Source organism: Python bivittatus, unplaced genomic scaffold (assembly GCF_059951505.1).
Source record: "Python bivittatus isolate LINGU-HERP-01145 unplaced genomic scaffold, Pbiv_v1 ctg000480_np1212, whole genome shotgun sequence".
NCBI lineage: Eukaryota > Metazoa > Chordata > Lepidosauria > Squamata > Pythonidae > Python > Python bivittatus.
The window spans coordinates 79604271-79622929 of NW_028277075.1; the positions used below are offsets into that span (position 1 = coordinate 79604271).

Below are 18659 nucleotides of genomic sequence, written 5' to 3' on the forward strand. Positions count from 1 at the left end.
GGACAGAAATCCTGACTTGCACTGTATAATCACAGTTTCAGCAGCCTGCCACCTCCCTGGCTTCTCTCATTTCAGCTCACTCAAAAGGGAAGCCATAGTGAGGGAACTCCTTCTATTGGGCTTTCTTAAATTAAGAAGTGTGGACAGCCAGGAAGGTTGCAGATGATGTATAAGGATAAACAGCTCCAACAGCAGCACAGTAAGATCAAAAAGAACACCATTAAAAAGTCAAACAAATTCTCAAGTGTTCAAATACTTCTAAGGTTAAGGAAGAAAAATAGACACCTCTTTTGCAGGGGAAGAAAACTTTGGGAAACTGGAAGGCATTACTAACATTATTACTAAATTCCAATAGACTTCATCAAGACATTACAGAACTGAAAAATATACTTGGACGGATTAAAGACTAGGAAGAGATATATATTCTAAACCACCTATTGTGGAGAATGTGACAAAACTGGATCCAACTCACCTTGATATAAATGTTCAACATTTAGTAGTAATAATAATACTAATAGTTATATCAATGTTAATAGTAATATATTGTTGTTGACTATATTTATTGTGAAGGAATAAAACTTTTTCAGCCACCTTTGTTTGGTCCTTGGGACTCTGCATAATCCAGCCCAGGAATGTAAGGTTTAACAGAAGAAATAAATTCATTAGATCAGTTGTTTATCCTAGAAATTATAGGTAGGGCAAAAATAAACTCACAGGAAGCTCAGAGTTTTAATTTAGGAATCTCCCAGTTAAAAAGAAACAAAGATAGTCCTTTGGAATGGACTGAAAATGCTGTATACAAATAATTCTGAAAAACAGAGTTGGGAAAAAAAACAGACTGTGGCGTGAAAAACAGAATCTGAGTGAGAAGAACATGGTTGAAGAAAAAAGCCAGAAAGTAAAGGGCTATTTAGCTGAGTCAGCTAAACATAACTACCTCTACTTTGGAGCAATGGTGAGGGCAGAAAGAGTGGTTGGGTCAAGTGGCTTTAGCCTCCTTCACTCTTTACCCTACAGGGTCAAGCTTGTGACATTATATTCAGCCATGCTTTCATTTCAATTATTTGCTCTATTTGGAGCTAAAATAAACACACACACACACACAAACCCAAAACACAAAGATTTCACTTGATGGCACTTACTTGGGGAATTCAGCAGACGTGACTTTTTGCAGTGGTAAGTTGCCTCCTGTTCACAGTATTCAGCATTATTTATTATTGCGTCCAGCTGTTCCCCACTGCTATTGTAACTGAAGTTCATGGTGTAAGGCTTCCTAGGATCAGACCCATGGACACGAGTCAGTTCAGTGTTGTTGTGCTGCATCACTGTCCAGATCTTGTCTTCTGTTAGGTGAAATGAAAAGGAAGAGAGATAAGCAGGCTAGTGGGTTTTTGTTTGTTTGTTTTGGTTTTGGTTTAATCTGAAGCTTGATCTTTCCCTGTTAGCTATATTGGGGCACATAATATGGAAATAGGTACCGTTGACAAACTATTAATTCAAAAGCAGGAAGAATTGTATGTTGCCATTTTTAAACCAAGATATCCAACAAACCAGAACATACTGCCATCAGAAGAGATTTACAAGTGACCTCCAGTTGTTTTACTGAGCTGAATCAGGCAGGAAAACAATTTTCACGAACATGTAGACTGGGAGTCTCACAAGTAATTTTAGCAGTCTATCACTTTATGATTTTACACTTTATATTGCATTTTTCTATTTTCTGGGTCAGTACAGATCAACAAGGTATATGGAAGAAAGGGAAATCCATGGATTTCTGAAGGACTGGATTTTTAAGAGTCGACAAAAGAGATGCTGCTACAGCAGAAAAATGAACAGTGACTGGGGTTTGCTAGCATCTATTTTGGCAATGAACAAAAAAACCATAAAAAACAAGCCATTTGTTTCCAAAAACTACGTACAACAAAGATCTGGATGAAGAATAACTCTTGGTGGTTTGATGTAGTGAGTAGCTAGAGTAGCTAGAGGAAGGAGCAGCAGCACAGCAAAACCAGGACATGATAGGTGGAGCATATAAGACTAGAAGGAGGACCAGGAAAGGGTGAGGCAAATTGTCCCTGAGCTACCACCATTCTTTAAAAAAAAAAAAAAGTCAGCCATAATTGTCAAAGGTGGATGTAAAGGAGGATCAGCATGTTCCACATGGAGCTTAAAATACCCATGTTGCAGTGTAAATCCTTCCACTTCCCAAAAGGAGTAAACAAATATTGCCCCATTCACTCCTGGGGTGCTCTGTGGTCTGCAAGAAAAATGTTGGGAGCTACATAGGACTTTTAGTTTGCCCTCCCCACTTTAGGGTTCACCCTACCATACTAGCCTTTCTTTTCCTCATATTAATGAGTCAGTAGCTTAGAGGGAAACTAATTGATGAGTATTGCTGTTCATAATTTTAAAAAAAAAAGAATGTAAGAAAGGTTTGAATTTGAAAAGTGGAAGGGTTTGAGGAATTTATGCAAACAATTCCATACATAAGCAAACTCTCTACAGTAAAGGTCCACAAGTGGGAGAAACTGAAAATATGACTATCACAGAGATGGATGGATGGATGGATGGATGGATGGATGATATATAATAATTTTACTGTGCCACACTCCCCAAATAGAGATTGTGCTGGGAGATAACTGAGATCCCTGGATCAGGACTGTTGTTCTGGCCATATTTCACATGGAAACAGAAGGCTTTGCTGACCTATGCTATTAAGTGGTGACCTCAAGGGCCCTCAGCTGATGGCAAGGCAAACACTGTACAGTGGAACCTTGGGTTACGAACGCTTCTGTTAACGAACTTTTCGGGTTACAACCAGCTCCGGCTGCAAAATTTTGCTTCGGTTTGCGAACTCCACCTCAAACAGGTACAAACAGGATACGCGGCCATTTTCCCTCCCGTGACATGGTCCGTGGCCATTTTTCCGCCCCTGACACGTGGTCCGCGGCCATTTTCCACCCCTGACACGTGGTCCACAGCCATTTTTCCGCCCCTGACATGTGGTCCGCGGCCATTTTCTGCCCCTGAAACGTGGTCGTAGGGAGGGGGACTCTCCCTCCAAGCAATAGCCGCCTCCCTGTCCTCCACGCCAGAATGGATTAACGGTAATTACACTGAACCTTATGGGGAAATTTGCTTCGGGTTGCGACCAATTCGGGTTGCAACCAGAGTCACGGAACGAATTAAGTTCGTAAACCGAGGTTCCACTGTACTTGAGTTTTAGGGCGGTGGAAAATATATTCTGTTCTTTCATTTTAGGAGTAAAACAGAGTTGATTTACCCTTTCTGTTATTGGCTTCTTTACCATAATATAGAGGGAGGGAGGGAGGGGTCTCCAATATAGTAAAAAGGAAGAGAAAAACATTGTTCATTTCCACACAGGGTTGAGAGTTGATGTAAGATTGGCAATAATTTACCATTTCCCACCACAATACTCACTTTCTCTTGATTGTTCCCAAGCAACTGTTATTCAAAGCCATGCTGCTTCTGGATTTTAAGGCAGCTCACCCAAAAGAAGTGATATGCATCACTTCTTTATATGTTCAGGTTTGGTTACAGTCATACATATATATCTGATCTCTCAAATGGACTGCTACAATTTCTGGGACCCCAAAATAACTTGGGAACTTCAAATTCCAAAAATAACTTGGGAATACTGTTATTTGAATTTCGATGTTTTTTGCATTTATCAGTACTTTTAGTTTGCTGAAATGTGATTCAATAATTGGTTAATTGCATTTGTTCCCAATATTAGTATGCAGATGTCAGCTCTTTTGAGGGAAGAGAAAAGTTAGGATGAAAATCCCATAGATAAAGTCTTCCATGCCCTCCCTCAACTTCTCAAAAGCATCTAAGTCTTCAAAGTCCTCATCACATCTTGTATCAATAAAAATAATAATAAAAACAAAACAAAACCTCAAGTGGGGAACAAAATAAAGTAGCATATTTATGGTTTCATTGGTTATGATAGGTATAAGGGATGTGGTTAGAAACATGAAATTTGTTCAGGTGAAGTCTTGAGCAATAGCAGCACTGGGGTTGAAAAGAGAGGCTGGTGGAAACCACTGAGCTGGAGCTGGTAACCTATTGCTGGACAAGAGCAGGGACTTCAAGTGACTAGTGAGACAGGGGTGCTTAGGTGATGGTGCTAGGTTCCTGGTAGATGTGGTGGATGTGATGGGCAAAGCTGGTGAGGCTCTTATTCACTTATTGAAGAGCAGCTCTGGTGAGGTTGGCAGGACATTCGTGGTTTGCTGGTTGGGAGAATCATGAGCAGTGGTGGCAGGGGCAGACTGAGCATCAAGTGAGTGAATAGTTGGTACAGGGGTTTTGGGCCTAGGAAGCTGGGTGTTAATCAGATGCAGCTCCTTGGGACACATGCAGGTTGATTAGGACTGGGTGATGTGAACTGGATGAGTAGTTCCCAGGGCCTGGGGATGACTCTTTAGAGATTGGGAAACATTGAATTTATGAGGATTGGAGGGCAGGTGGGGATTCCAGTGGGGACAGGTAGAAGGATGCAAAGAACATAGCTGGGGAAAGGTAAAGAGTGAGTCCAACTGAAGATGTGTACAAGCCTATATTAAGGCCTATATTGTAGTGATAAGGTTGAAAAAACTTAATTATTTTTCTGCTCTTATCACATCCACATAATGCCAAGCAGCAGTTTTTTAAGGATTATGTGGGCTAGTTTAATAAGGAGGTATATGAAGAACATTGTGCCATTGTGAGAAATATTCGGGGCATCTGACTAATAAAATCGCTTGAATCCAATCTGAGCTGGACTCTGGCTGAGCAGTTCCTATTAAGTTGGCTGAGACATGGTTATTTGGGAAATGTTTGAGCCTGTGAATCTCAAAGAAAGGGACAGGATTCTTGGGACTGTTAGTGCCTCCACCTGTATGTCAAATCCTTGTTCTTCCTGGCTGGTCAAGGCTGCCTAGGACATGATTAGTGGATAGATTCAAGAGGTGGTAAATGTATCCTCGAGTGAGGGAATGATTCCACCTGCCCAGGTGGAAATAGTGGTAACTCTCATCCTCAATAAGCTATTTCTAGACCTAGCAATACTGAATAATTTTTTATTGGTCTCCAGCCTCTTCTTCTGGGAAAGGTTGGGGAGAAGCTTCAGGAAGCAGAATATCTGGAACAAATGGACTTCAGCGTATGGTACTGAGACAGTATTGATCACACCTAGGGATAATCTGTGGTGGGACTGAGGGGTGGTGCAAGTCACTTGGTTCTGTATGATCTCTCAGTGGCTTTTGATACCATGAATCAGGGTATTCTTTGGACTATCTCCAGAATTGGGAAAAGGGCACCGTATTACAGTGGTTCTCCCCATTTCCCCAGAGTTGGCTCCAGTTTGTGGTGGTAGAGGGAAAGTAGTGAGCCCAAACCTTCTGCTTTGCAATGTTCCTCAGGACTCAGGGTTTTCCTCACTCCTATTTAGAATCAATATAAAGCAATTGAGCAAGGTTCGACCAGTGCCATGAGTCAGGTATCATCAATATGCAAACAATACCCAGTTGTATATCTCCACCCTGGGTAGGACAGCCAATGCTACTGAAACCTGCTGCAATGATTTGGATGGGAAAGACAAAGCTCACAATCAACTTCAGCAAGACTGAGTAACTACAAATTCAAGGAGTTTGAAAATTCCCAGGGATTTTCCAACTTTAATTCATGATGGGGTTGCACTTCCCCAGCTGGAACTGGTACATTATTTGAGGGTCCTTCTGAACTCTTTGCTCTTGCTTGATGAGCAAGTGGCAACCATGGCCAGGAGGGCCTTAACACAGATTCATCTGGTATGCCAATCATACCCTTTCCTGGATTAGGAGGCCCTTCTCATGGTCACTCATTTTTTAGTCACCTCTTTTTTGGACTACTGTGATGCACTCTATAAGGGGCTGCCGTAGAAGACCATTCAGACCTACAGCTGATACATTATTTTACAAATGCATTATTTTACATTTTTATTGGTCAGATGCTTAGAATATTTCTCACAATGGCACAATGTTATCACTCATTTAGCCTCTGTAACAATTTTACTTATGGGTCCAAATCAAGGTGATGGTTGTCACCTATAAAGCTCTTCGTAGTTTAGGGCCTAAATGCATTGCCTCTCTCTGATTAATACTGCCCATCTGGTAAGATCTTGCAGGGTCAACATGCTCCAGATATCATCATCTTATGGGACTTTGGAGACTGGTCTTCTCTGTGACCACTCCTGTCCTCTGGAACAGCATTCCCCCTGAAGCCCATATGTCTTCAGCCTGGTAGTCATTTAGGAAAGATCTTGCTTTTTCAGCAGACCTTGGGGCAGAGTGTTCTGTGACTCTGCTTTTGATTTTATGTTTCATATGATGCATAATTGCTTTGTTCTTTCCATGACATGATTGCTTACATTTCTGCTGTTATTTGATTAGGGTTTTTATTCCTTTCTGATTTGTAGTAATAGTAGTAGTAGTAGTGGTAATAATAATGATAATAATAATAATATACACTGCGTTAGCAAAGTTGACTAATAAATTAAGCAGATAAATGAAGAAGCCCAATATCATTGCATAAAACTTTGCATTGGTATGGGGACAAGGACCATAAATTAGTTTATCAGATTTTCAGAATCCAGTCTGAAATCTGCAGCTGTTATGGAATGTATTTGACCTTCCTATTCCTTCAGATACATATTTTTGCATGCAAATAGAATAAAGGCACCACTTCTCTGCACATTTACCTTAATACATATCTTTTTGTATGCTCCTTTCTCTAATCCACTTTTTCTATCAATTTCCTCAAATATATGGTACTTTTATATAACTTTCCTAAATATAAGTTAATATCCTTGGCAGCTTTTCCAATATGTTAGCTTTCATGATCAATAACTTACTGCACTTATTGCTGTCATCCGTGGCATCATGACATTTCATTTCGTAGATCACACCATTTTGAGGCCAAAAAAAAAAAAAATCCACCACAGATTTCCTTTACATATCTACTGCTGGAACAACTCTCAAATATCTCATATAGAAATGGAGGTAAATTTGTTTGATTTACATTTTAATGTGAACACTTTCCTAATCAATATGCAGATGAATATGTAGCTATCTTTCAATGTTTATACTTTTCAAAAGGCTGTAATGCAAATCCTCTGATCAAGAAATGAATATATTAGGGGAAATGTACATACATATGTATATATTGGTGCAAATAACATCCTAAAATGCATTATGTTTATGAAAATTGATATTAAAATATGCATTATCGGCAACAAAAATGCCTTTCTCTTAGGAGAAAGGAACATGAAATTATGAACTAATAAAGAAAGAGGGTAACAAGAACTCAACCTATGACCCCCTTCCCCATGCCCTGTTCTCTGATTTTATCATGTTCAGGAGCAAAAGGAGAGAGAGAGAAGAGAAAAACAAGTGCCAGGTAGAAAAAGCTAGAAGAATGTACAGTACTTATCTTCATACATCCTTCTGTTCTTCACCCTGTGCTTTTCTTAGCTACCAAAAGTAGCACAATGCAGTGCTTGCTTCCTCTCCTCACCTATGTTACTGAACTGATGTAACATAGCTTATGTTCCAGATAATCCTTTCATTACCAAAAGGTTCCAGCTAGGAAGTTAAATCAACCATATTTTTTGGATTCACCTGAAGACATGTGTGAGGACACAAACACATATACATTAAAGAATACAGCAACCAATATCTTCCTGTATTGGGAGAATGATTAACTTGAACAATTATTTGGTATATGGGGGTGAGGAATTCATCTCCATATCCCTTTATTTGAGGCTGCCTAAGACAAAGAAGCCTCCAGACTGTGATTCAGTAACCTTGTCATAACATACATACATAAAATTACAACTGTAGGAAAAAAAAATTGTGAAATTAGAGACCAAGAGACTATACTATACACACACACACAGTACTGTGCAAAAGTTTTAGGCAGGTGTGAAAAAAATGCTGTAAAGTAAGAATGCTTTCAAAAATATATATTGGAATTGTTTATGTTTATCAATTTAGAAAATACAAAGTGAGCGAACAGAAGAGAAATCCAAATCAAATCAATATTTGGTCTGATCATCCTTTGCCTTCAAAACAGCATCAATTCTTCTAGGTAAAATTGCACACAGTTTTTGAAGGAACTCAGCAGGGAGGTTGTTCTAAACATCTTGGAGAACTAACCACAGATCTCCTGTGGATGTAGGCTGACTCAAATCCTTCTGTCTCTTCATGTAATCCCAGACAGACTCAATGATGTTGAGATCAGGGCTCTGGGGGGGCTAAACATCACTTCCAGGACTCCTGGTTCTTCTTGAGGCTGAAGAGAGTTCTTAATGACATTGGCTATATGTTTGGGGTGGTTGTCCTGCTGCAGAATAAATGTGGGCCCAATCACACGCCTCCCTGATGGTATGGTAAGATGGATAAGTATCTGCCTGTATTTCTCAGCATTGAGGACACCATTGATCTTGACCAAATCTCCAACTCCATTTGCAGAAATGCAGCCCCAAACCTGCAAGGAACCTCCACCATGCTTCACTGTTGCCTGCAGACACTCATTATTGTACCGCTCTCCAGCCCTTTGGTGAACAAACTGCCTCCTGTTACAGCCAAATATTTCAAATGTTGACTCATCAGTCCAGAGCATCTGCTGCCATTTTTATGCACCCCAGTTCCTATGTTTTCGTGCAAAGTTGAGTCGCTTAGCCTTGTTTCCACATCGGAGGTATGGCTTTTTGGCCGCAATTCTTCCATGAAGACCACTTCTGACCAGACATCTCTGGACAGGAGATGGGTGTACCTGGGTCCCACTGGTTTCCACCAGTTCTGTGCTGATGGCACTGCTGGATATCTTCTGATGTCAAAGGGAAGTAAGCATGATGTGTCTTCCATCTGCTGCATTACATTTCCTTGGACGACCACTGCATCTATGATCTCAACGCTGCCCATTTCTTTGTGCTTCTTCAAAAAAGCTTGCACAGCACATCTTGAAACCCCAGTCTGCATTGAAATTTTTGCCTGGGAGAGACCTTCCTGATACAGTATAACTAGCTTGTGTCTTGTTGCTTTGCTCAGTCTTGCCATGGTGAATGAGCTGTGACATGAAACTGTCTTCCACAACCTCAGCTTAGTAGCAGAGTTTGGCTGTTCCTCACCCAGTTTTAAGCCTAGTACACAGCTGTTTCAGTTAATGTGTTTCAACCTACATATGAAATTGATTATCATTAGCACCTGCTTGGTATAATTGGTTAATCATACACCTGACTCTAATCCTACAAGATTCCTGATTTTGTGCAAGTGTACAAAGTGTGCAAGTGTAAGAATTGATGCTGGTTTGAAGCCAAAGGGTCACCAAATAATGATTTGATTTAGATTTCTCTTCTGTTCGCTCACTTTGCATTTTGTAAATTGATAAATATAAACAATTACAATATATATTTTTGAAAGCATTCTTACTTTAGAGCATCTTTTCACACCTGCCTAAAACTTTTGCACACCACTGTGTGTGTGTGTGTGTATAACAGTAATTACACTTACATTAGGATTTCTATCTATGAGATTGGGAATCTAATACCCACAAACTCCAATCTAACCTTCTGCTTCCCCAGCCCAATTAGATATTTCACTATGGTAAATTAAGTCATGTAGCACAGTACAGTTATTTTGAAACCTGTATGCTTGCCATTATATTTCTGACTTTGGATTTTGCATTGATTCAAGCAGGAAGGGACAAAATAAAGCAAATATATCCCAAATTTTTCAAGGAGCTTACAAATCCATTAACGTGCCTCTGATAACATCCCACAATCTATCTGTGGAAGATATAGGTTGCTTTATCACTTTAAAAGTGTTCTCTCTACTTTAAGTCACAGATATTTTCCACTCTGCATATCACTAAAACTGTTCATTATATCTCTCTCTTAAGGAAAACAAAACCATTCACAAGAGTAACATATAAATCAAATAGATCTACTGATGGAGACAAATTATTGTTCTTTTTCACTTCCAGCAGATATGTCCTTTTCATTTGGTTCATGTGCTTTACACTTAGAAACACATTTAGAGTAGACTGTGCCCTATGTTTATGTGATCACCTGGCATAAAGGCAATCTTACTGTAAAAGCATTTGAAGAAAAGAAGTGTGAGTGGGGATGGAAATATTGTTTTTCAAATTCAAGGGTTTTACAAAAATTTGAAGAAAAGGACCCAGATAAAAATTTATCTATTATAACACTTTTTTTCTTTGTTACACAGACTGACCTATCTGTACACTGATGTAATTCTCACTAAACAAAATTAGTTCCATGCAAACCTCATTGAAAATGTTCAGTAAAAGTCACCTGGTGAGTGGGCAATTATATAAATTGAATAGATAAATAAATAAGAGGAAATGTTAGGTACTATTACTGAGAACTAAGAATTATGACATATAATTGGGAATTGTTCCAGATAAACATGTAGCAGAGATAGTCAAATAGATGTCCTTCAGAAGTTTACATTCAGTACCTATCAGCTTAACCAGCATGTCTAAATCAGCTCAACCAGCATGGCTAAAGGCAAAAGACAATGGGAATTATAGCTCAAACTGTCTGGAAGACATTAGGTTTTTAATGTTTGGCTTATGTAGGCAATAGCCAAATCTATTTGAGCTAAAATGCCAAAACAAAACAAATGTGGATTCTGTGTATTATCTAAATTAAGTAGGTAAGTAAATGGATATTATGTATTTTATTTTGTAATCTTTACACGTTTCTTCGGAATTTTAAAACAAGCCGATAAACTAGATTGATCTATAAGCCTTGTTCTCATCCCATAGAACTCTTATCCCTGTTTTTGGCCTGTAATATAGCACACATTTAGATAATCATTGTGGATAAATGGTTATCTGCAGATATGAGATTAAATGGAGATGTTATGTTGAAGGAAAAAAAAAACACCTACGAACCTTATCATGTTGTCAAATGCATCTGCTAACCTGATTAAATGTGCTGTGTGAAGTAAATTCAGTAGCCAGTCAGAAACAAAATAGAAGAATTAATCAAACCTTGTAAATTTTTAATGAAAAAGTGGGAAATAGAGAAGTTAATCAAATACAAGTAACCAAGGGGAAAAGCTAATCTCAGGACAAGGTAAAATCACTAGGAAAAAAATAAATAAAGACTTATACAAATAGTAAAAGACCCAGGTGTTTGTATAAAATAACCAAAATCAGGCCAGATTTCATATATATCAGGTGATTTCATGAAATCTGGGATGAGGCTTTGACATTCTTTGAGAAGATCGTACACGTTTTCAGGGGAAAGACCACAAAAATCTCACTGATGAACTCACAAGAAACACAGGAACTAGGTTTTTAATAATCCTCTTCACATTTGCCAGTCATTTTTGTCATCTTCTAGGATTTTTGTTTCCTATTATGGATGTCAACTCTTTTTGAAAACCCAGGAGAAAGGGGAAGGAGCCACACAAGAATAATATACACTAACCAAAAAATCCTATGAATAAGTACCTAAATAATGACTCAAGAATTGCTGCAGTCTACCCATGCATTCTTATTCATGCCTACTCGGAAATAAACTTTCAGAGTTCAGTAGCATTCATTCTTAGGTATGTCAGAACTGTAATTATTGTAGGGAGCAGAGAAGGCTGTTCACAGGAAGAATAAGGTGTGTTTATATTCACCCTTAGTGCAAAGGCAATGAGATAGGAAAGGGTGAAGTCTATGCAACTTTTCACACAACTTTTTACGCAACAGGCCATTCTGGTTATCAAGCTACGAAGGGGAGTTCCGAAACCCTAAAAGTTTGATATCTATACAAGCACTCATCAAAACTGTTTGAAAAAAGCAATGGGTGGTCTTGAAAATGTATTGCCACCATCATTCCCTCCTTTGCTTTGAGAAACAATTCCAAACTTCAGCAACTACTGAATATTTCTTTCTGAAGGACTAATAGGATTTCAGACGCTGGCTGAATTCACAAGGTATTTTCTTGAACTGCTTACCTTTCTCAAAAACAGGAGTTGAAAGGGCATAGCCAAACAGGCTGCAGTTCAGAGACTATGTCAACAAGCCTTGCTTGCTTTCCTCGTTTCAAAAAACATGGAAGAACATTATCACATTTATGTCCTATTTTTATTCTCTCCACTGACTTAAATTAATTAGGTCTTTCTGGATTTGCATGTGTGTGGGGAGAATGGAGAATCAGTTCTCCCCATCTCCCTCTCTCAACATACTTGCTTTATTATTTCATTACACTCTTGGATAAATTTCAAACCAGGTTCAGGTAAAGTAGCTGAAGGACAACTAATGCTCTTTGCATGACATTAACTTGGAGAAGTTAAATTAAGCTGGCAAAAGCCAAATATCGTAAGTGCTTGTTAAACCATTTTGTAATGCACAGATCACAATACAAATTCTAAGCTAATGCTACAGCTTTATGTTTTAGCAGCTATTTAATGACCCAATTATTAAAGGGTGGTGGTGTGTGCAGAAGCTCGGAGGCTTCTAGAAAAATGGTGTACTGGGTAATTTTTACTTTTTCCAAGCCTATTTCTTACATTACTTGTTGCTGGGATGAAATGGAGACACAGTAATCCTCATATTTTCTTTACCTGTCCCAGTGTACTCTTCCCACTTTAGGCTGATGGAGCTTCCCTTCTTTATTGCAGTCTCAGCTGACATGCCACAATTCCCCCCAAACTTGTGGCTTTCTGCATTCCAGGCACATATGGCATACAAAAAACTGCTAACCTTTAGAAATAAGAATGCCACTCTTATGAGTAAACATGCATAGCATTTGGACTAAATATGGATGCAAATTATTAAATAACAAATTGCTGGTACAGTACTGTTACTGACTTTTCTGGGTTCTTAAACCAGTTCACATTTCCAGAAGCAATGTAAAGGTCTACAATTCCAGCTTGAATCCTTGCATCTACTTTGCTTTGGGGCACTTCCAATTTTTCATTGCGGTTCCTAACTCTCAAAAGCAGACTGAAATCAATCTATGATAATCTTCACTTGTATTAACTTTAAAAACATGGCAGAAAACACAAAGAAATTTAATTCAATGAAGGTTCCACCCCAAGCTGCTTTGGTCCTGGGGGAACAAAAATTCCTCACCCTTGCTCCATACAAAAGGAAAAGAAAATTAATTGCTTAGCACCCTCCATCATGTTGTCTTGTCATATGTCAGCAAATCACAGTGATTACTATAGGGAGATCTGCCAGACTATCTTATCTGTTAAAAATCCTGTGAAATAATAGTTTGGTGAATCCCAGGTGTCTGGAGATGGAGTAAGGTGAGAGTTCCCACTAATGGGAGAATAAATCACCCATGAACTCTGCTGAGTTGCTGTATTGTAAAACAAATTATCAGCTTTCCCTCTATTTCACATAAACTGTCATGGAAATGGGGGTGGGGGGAGAACCCTCAAACAGAGTTGACTCATGGGGTCACCCAGGCCCAGAGCTGTTTCTGAACAACTGCAATGACCATGTAGAGATGACATCACTGAACAGAAAGCCCTTATAACTTGAAACTAAGAAGTAAGACCAACCCTATAGAATTGTATTTAAACATACTGCTTTAGATAATCAAGGGATTACAGGTAGTCCCCAGGTCAAGAACGCCCAGTTTAAGGATGACCCATAGTTAAGGGGCCTATTATAGCAAAATTCAAGTTAAATACACAGTGATTCAAGTTAAATACACCATGGTTTGAGTTAATTACACAATACTACTTATACAGTATTATACAATAATACAGTTCTGACTTACATACAAAATTCGAGTTAAGGACAGACCTTGGGAATGGAACTCGTTGTTAAACTGGAGACTACCTGTACAAGCAACTGTAGGGCTACTAGATCAGTTACAGTTCTCTGTGTGTCTTTGCTATCATCTAGTAGTCATCCAGATTTATGAAGCCCAGATCTAAGAATAATACATAATTCTATCAAGATTAGCACGATTGACAAATTTGGGTGGCTTGCTGTGTATGTAATGTTTGCAATGATGAGTCTATTTTAGATTCAAGGCTATATTAAAGGTACATCAATTCCATATTTACTCTGCTGTTCAAGACTTGGCACAGCTACTAATAATCCTGGTAAAAGTAAGATAAAAGATAAAAGTCAGGGAAGGTGAAGACAATGTAAAGAAAAAAAAGTCAAATGGTTTCAGTTTACAAAGCAAACAATTTTAAAATATTGAAGAATTATGTCCTTCCTATAAAAGTCAAATCATTTGGAAAGCAAACTCAGTCCAATGGTGGATTGAAGATGGCACCACGAAAGCCAGAGCTGATGACCGTGACGAAGAATGAAGAGCCTGTTAGTAGACCAGCTCTTTGAACCTCTCTGGACAAAGAGAGAATGGGAGATCACCTACAAGTGCTCCAGACAGTTACTCCTCATGAGAAGACCACAAGACACTGGTCTCTGGTAAGTTTTGAGCACTGGGACACATGGGAATAACCATCTTGCTCAAACCGCAGTTGGCACCTTTAAAAAGTTTGCATACTTCCTTTTCTAATCATATTCAGAAATTGCTTATTAACTACTTTTCAGCTATTAGAAACCTTTGGACTGACAAGTCTGAAAACACCAGGTGAGTCTGCCCTCAATCCTTAATGAAAGAAAATTTTAACTACAAGCACAAGAACTTAAAAAAAAAAAAAAACAGCAAAAGGTTGATTAAACCTTTAGAAAGCTACAAATGGACTAAGGGTCCAGATAAATTTGAAATAAGATTTTGGTATTAATTTTAAAGAATCCTTCCCATGGAAAAATGCTTCTGTTTTGAATTTAAAAAAAAAATAAGATTTTAAAAATTGGACACTAGAGGGAACTGAAGATTTCAATTAGAAGAGAAGAACACATAAATTTGACTGACAGTTACAGAATCGTACAAAATATTCTAACACTGCAAATATTGAAGGATACTTTTGAAAAATGGAGTCAGAAATTAATATTAACAATGTCAACAGTGATATCTGCTCTAAAAGATGTCATGGAAGAGGAACAAGATTTACCTGAAAAAACAGAGACTGAGTTGAAAGTGGACTTACAAATAACAGGCTATAAGTCTGACATGGAAAAAGCTGTTACACTGGACATACAAAAGAAACTGTCTGATGTTTTAATAATTCAAAGGGACATACAAACATTAAACCAAGAGAGTGACCTGAATAATTTTTCTATATTGGACTTACAAAAGAGATGTGTTAAAGCTTTGAAGAATCTCGTAAGAAGGGACAAAGAAGAAATGAAAAGAAATCAAGTTGAACAACATTTGAATGGACTAAAGATTAAGATTATTATAAGTAAAAGGAAGGAATTATAGCTATATAAAACACCTGGAAATAAAGAAAAAGCAAATAACATCTGCCAATCTTGGGTCCTTGCAAAGGAGTCAATAAGTGGATAAAAATGCCAAATCCAATCTAAACATCTGGATGACTGTGCAACCAACAACAGTAATAGAATTGATGCTCCAAACTGTCTGAATATACAGCCAAGATATTGCAATGGAGTTTGGACTGGACAAATGTGCCACCCTGACCATCAACAGAGGAAAAACAGTGAAAACTGAAGGAATCAAGATGCTCTATGGAAATAACTTCAAGACTCTGGATGAAGAAGGTCACTACAAATACCTGGGCATCCTTCAAGCTGACAACATCAAGTATATTGAAGTTAAGAAGAAGGTTGGGAGTGAATATATCATGAGAGTGAAGAAGATCTTAAAGTCCAAACTCAGTGGAGGAAATACCATCAAGGCAATTAACACCTGGGCAATTCCAGTCATTAGATATACAACTAGAATAGTGGACAGGGCTCAAGCTGAACTAAAAGCCCTAGATAGGAAGACCAGAAAAATAATGACAATGAATCATGCCCTTCATCCATGCAGCAACGTTGACTGACTCTACTTACCAGAGAACATGGGTGGGTGTGGAATGTTGCAAGTACACCAGACAGTTGAAGAAGAAAAAAGGGATTGGAAGAATATCTGAAGGACAGTGAAGGAGATGCACTGAAGCTAGTACACCATGAAGCCTTACTGAATACCAAAGAAACCAAACTGGCCTATAAGAAAGACCAAATGAAAAACAGAAAAGAGACATGGCAAGGCAAAGTATTACATGGCCAGTAAACAAACAAACAAACAAACAAACAAACAGGCAAATCAGATAACAGCAAGACCTGGCAATGGCTAAAAACAGGAAAGTTGAAGAAGAGACAGAGGGGCTAATTCTGGCTGCACAAGACCAAGCCTTAAGAACAAATGCATACAAAGCCAGAATTGAGAAGACAGCAACCAACAGCAAATGCCACCTTTGCAAAGAAGCTGAAGAAACAGTGGACCACCTAGTTAGCTGCTGCAAGAAGATCGCACAGACTGACTACAAACAACAGCAGAACAAAGTAGCAACAATGGTGCATTGGAATAATACCATTTGCCTGCAAGCAAGAACTGGTAGGGCCATAAAACAGACAAAGTAATAGAAAAGGAAAAAGCTAAAGTGCTCTGGGACTGTAGAATTCAAACAGACAAGCACCTGTCAGACAACACCCCAGACTTCACAACTGTTGATAAGAGAGACAAAAAAGTCTGGATAATGGACATTACAATACCTGGAGACAGCAGAATAGAAGAGAAAGAACTGGAGAAAATCACAAAATATAAAGATCTGTAAATAGAAGTGGAATGGCTATGGCAAAAGAAAGCAAAGATAGTACCAATAGTAATGGGCACTTTAGGTGCAATCCCAAAAAATCTGGAGTACCACTTGAACACCATTGGCACTGACAAAAGCACCATCAATCAATTGCAAAAGGCAGCTTTACTTGGAACAGCTTACATCCTGCGATGATACCTTTAACACGATCCCACAACTACATCTGCCTATTCCAGGTCCTTGGGAAGGACTCGATAGGTGAATAAAAATGCTAAATTCAGTCTAAACATCTGGCTCCTGTGCGACCAACCATCATCATCATCATCATCATCATCATCATCATCATCATCATCATCATCATATGGGGTGGGCCAATGAAATAGGCTCCACCTCCCTGCTGTAGGAATTCAGGGAGAATTCATAAAGTATTGCTATAGGAATTCAGCAACTGGTGATTGAAAGGAAAACAGACATCTATTTGGTACTTCACAGCAGAGTTTATGCATAGAATGCCAGATTTCTCAAGGAACATATGAGCATCACAAATTTACTCTCCCAAACTGGGGATATAAGAAATTGAAGGGAAAATACCAGAATAATCTCAGCCTAGATGGACCCTAAAACAGGCAATTCTTTTTATAGTCCCACTTAGTTATGAGCCAGATATTAGTTAATTGGGGGAGGGGAACTATCCCAGAAATTATCTTTGTTTGTCTTTGGAAAAAAAATACTGAAAATAATTTTCTCCTGAAAATTGTTTTAAATAATGCTCTGATGATTTAAGATGTTAGTCATTGAACACAATTATTAAGATCAGTTGAGATGATAAGAAGAAAGGTCTGTAGCATGTAGCAGAATCTCATTGACTTTGGTTGAACTTGAAAAAGCTAAACAGAATGGGAGACTGCCAGGAAATTCCAGGGTTGTTCACTAGGCTGAGAAGCTGGAAATATAAATACATAGTGATCGGAGGGTTAATTCTCCCAATGTTCAATTATACCACTAGGCTGATGTTTTGACCTCTACTTCTTGGAATTCAAGTGATTTATTTGAAAAATCATCATGGATTACCTTGCCTCCTTAATATCTTGACAGAGTCTTGGTTCGGGTTTTTTTTAATCATAATTCCACCTTTCCCCCCTGCATTTGGAATATGTTGGAAAGAAGATTTAAATCCGATACAAAACTTCACAAAAATTAACATTATGAGGTAATTTAAACCTTAAGACGGCTGGTAAATCATTTTCCAGAGTTCATGAGGGGAAAAAGAAAAAAAAAAAAAGAATTAATACTTTAGACCAGTTTACTGCTAATTCGTTTTTCAAAACATCTGATGCTTTGCAAAACAATTTGGATTACTAAGACTGCTCAGTGGTAATATATGTAATTAAAACAGCTCTGGACTGTACAATTTTGGCATTATATAAAAGCTGTGTCTGAAGTCTTACACTATTACTATCGTTAGAGAAAGTTTCTGGAGCTCCTAAACTCATCATTAATTTTTATTTACAGTTCAAAAATTATATCAAGATGGATATGGGTAATTTGCAGATAATTTTGAATAATGAGTCAGAATATTAGCCCAAATGAATGGGTTAGGATCTTAAAAAAAACATTAAATGAGTATCCATCACCTTAAATGAGATTAATGGAACAAACTATTCCTTTTTGAGTATACTGGCCAACCCAGAGGGAGTACAGCAGGGGTTGGATTTTAATACTGGTATTATATTTGAAATGAAATACTGGTTGGGAATGAAATATAGTGGAAGGGATTCTGATTTGTATGTTTGGGGTCTGCTCTACATTAACACTGTTTTAGTTTAGTTTACTATTCATAAAGTCATTAACAGGGAGCTCATAAAAAATTAAAGGCCTCTCTTAAAATCCTCTGTAGAAGACCTGTCTACATTATCAATGAATTGACTTACTATTGAAAATGTCTGAAATCAGTAT

At 38.2% G+C, this 18659-nt stretch overlaps 1 protein-coding gene across 1 annotated transcript in view; it reads right to left on the reverse strand.

Annotated features, from left to right (window-relative positions):
- CNTNAP5 (contactin associated protein family member 5) overlaps positions 1 to 18659 on the reverse strand; it is a 406384-nt gene that overhangs the window by 118220 nt on the left and 269505 nt on the right. The window contains exon 13 of the mRNA XM_088146406.1: positions 1143 to 1343. Within this exon, the coding sequence (XP_088002532.1) occupies positions 1143 to 1343 (201 nt within the window). The remainder of the gene's footprint in view (positions 1 to 1142; positions 1344 to 18659) is intronic.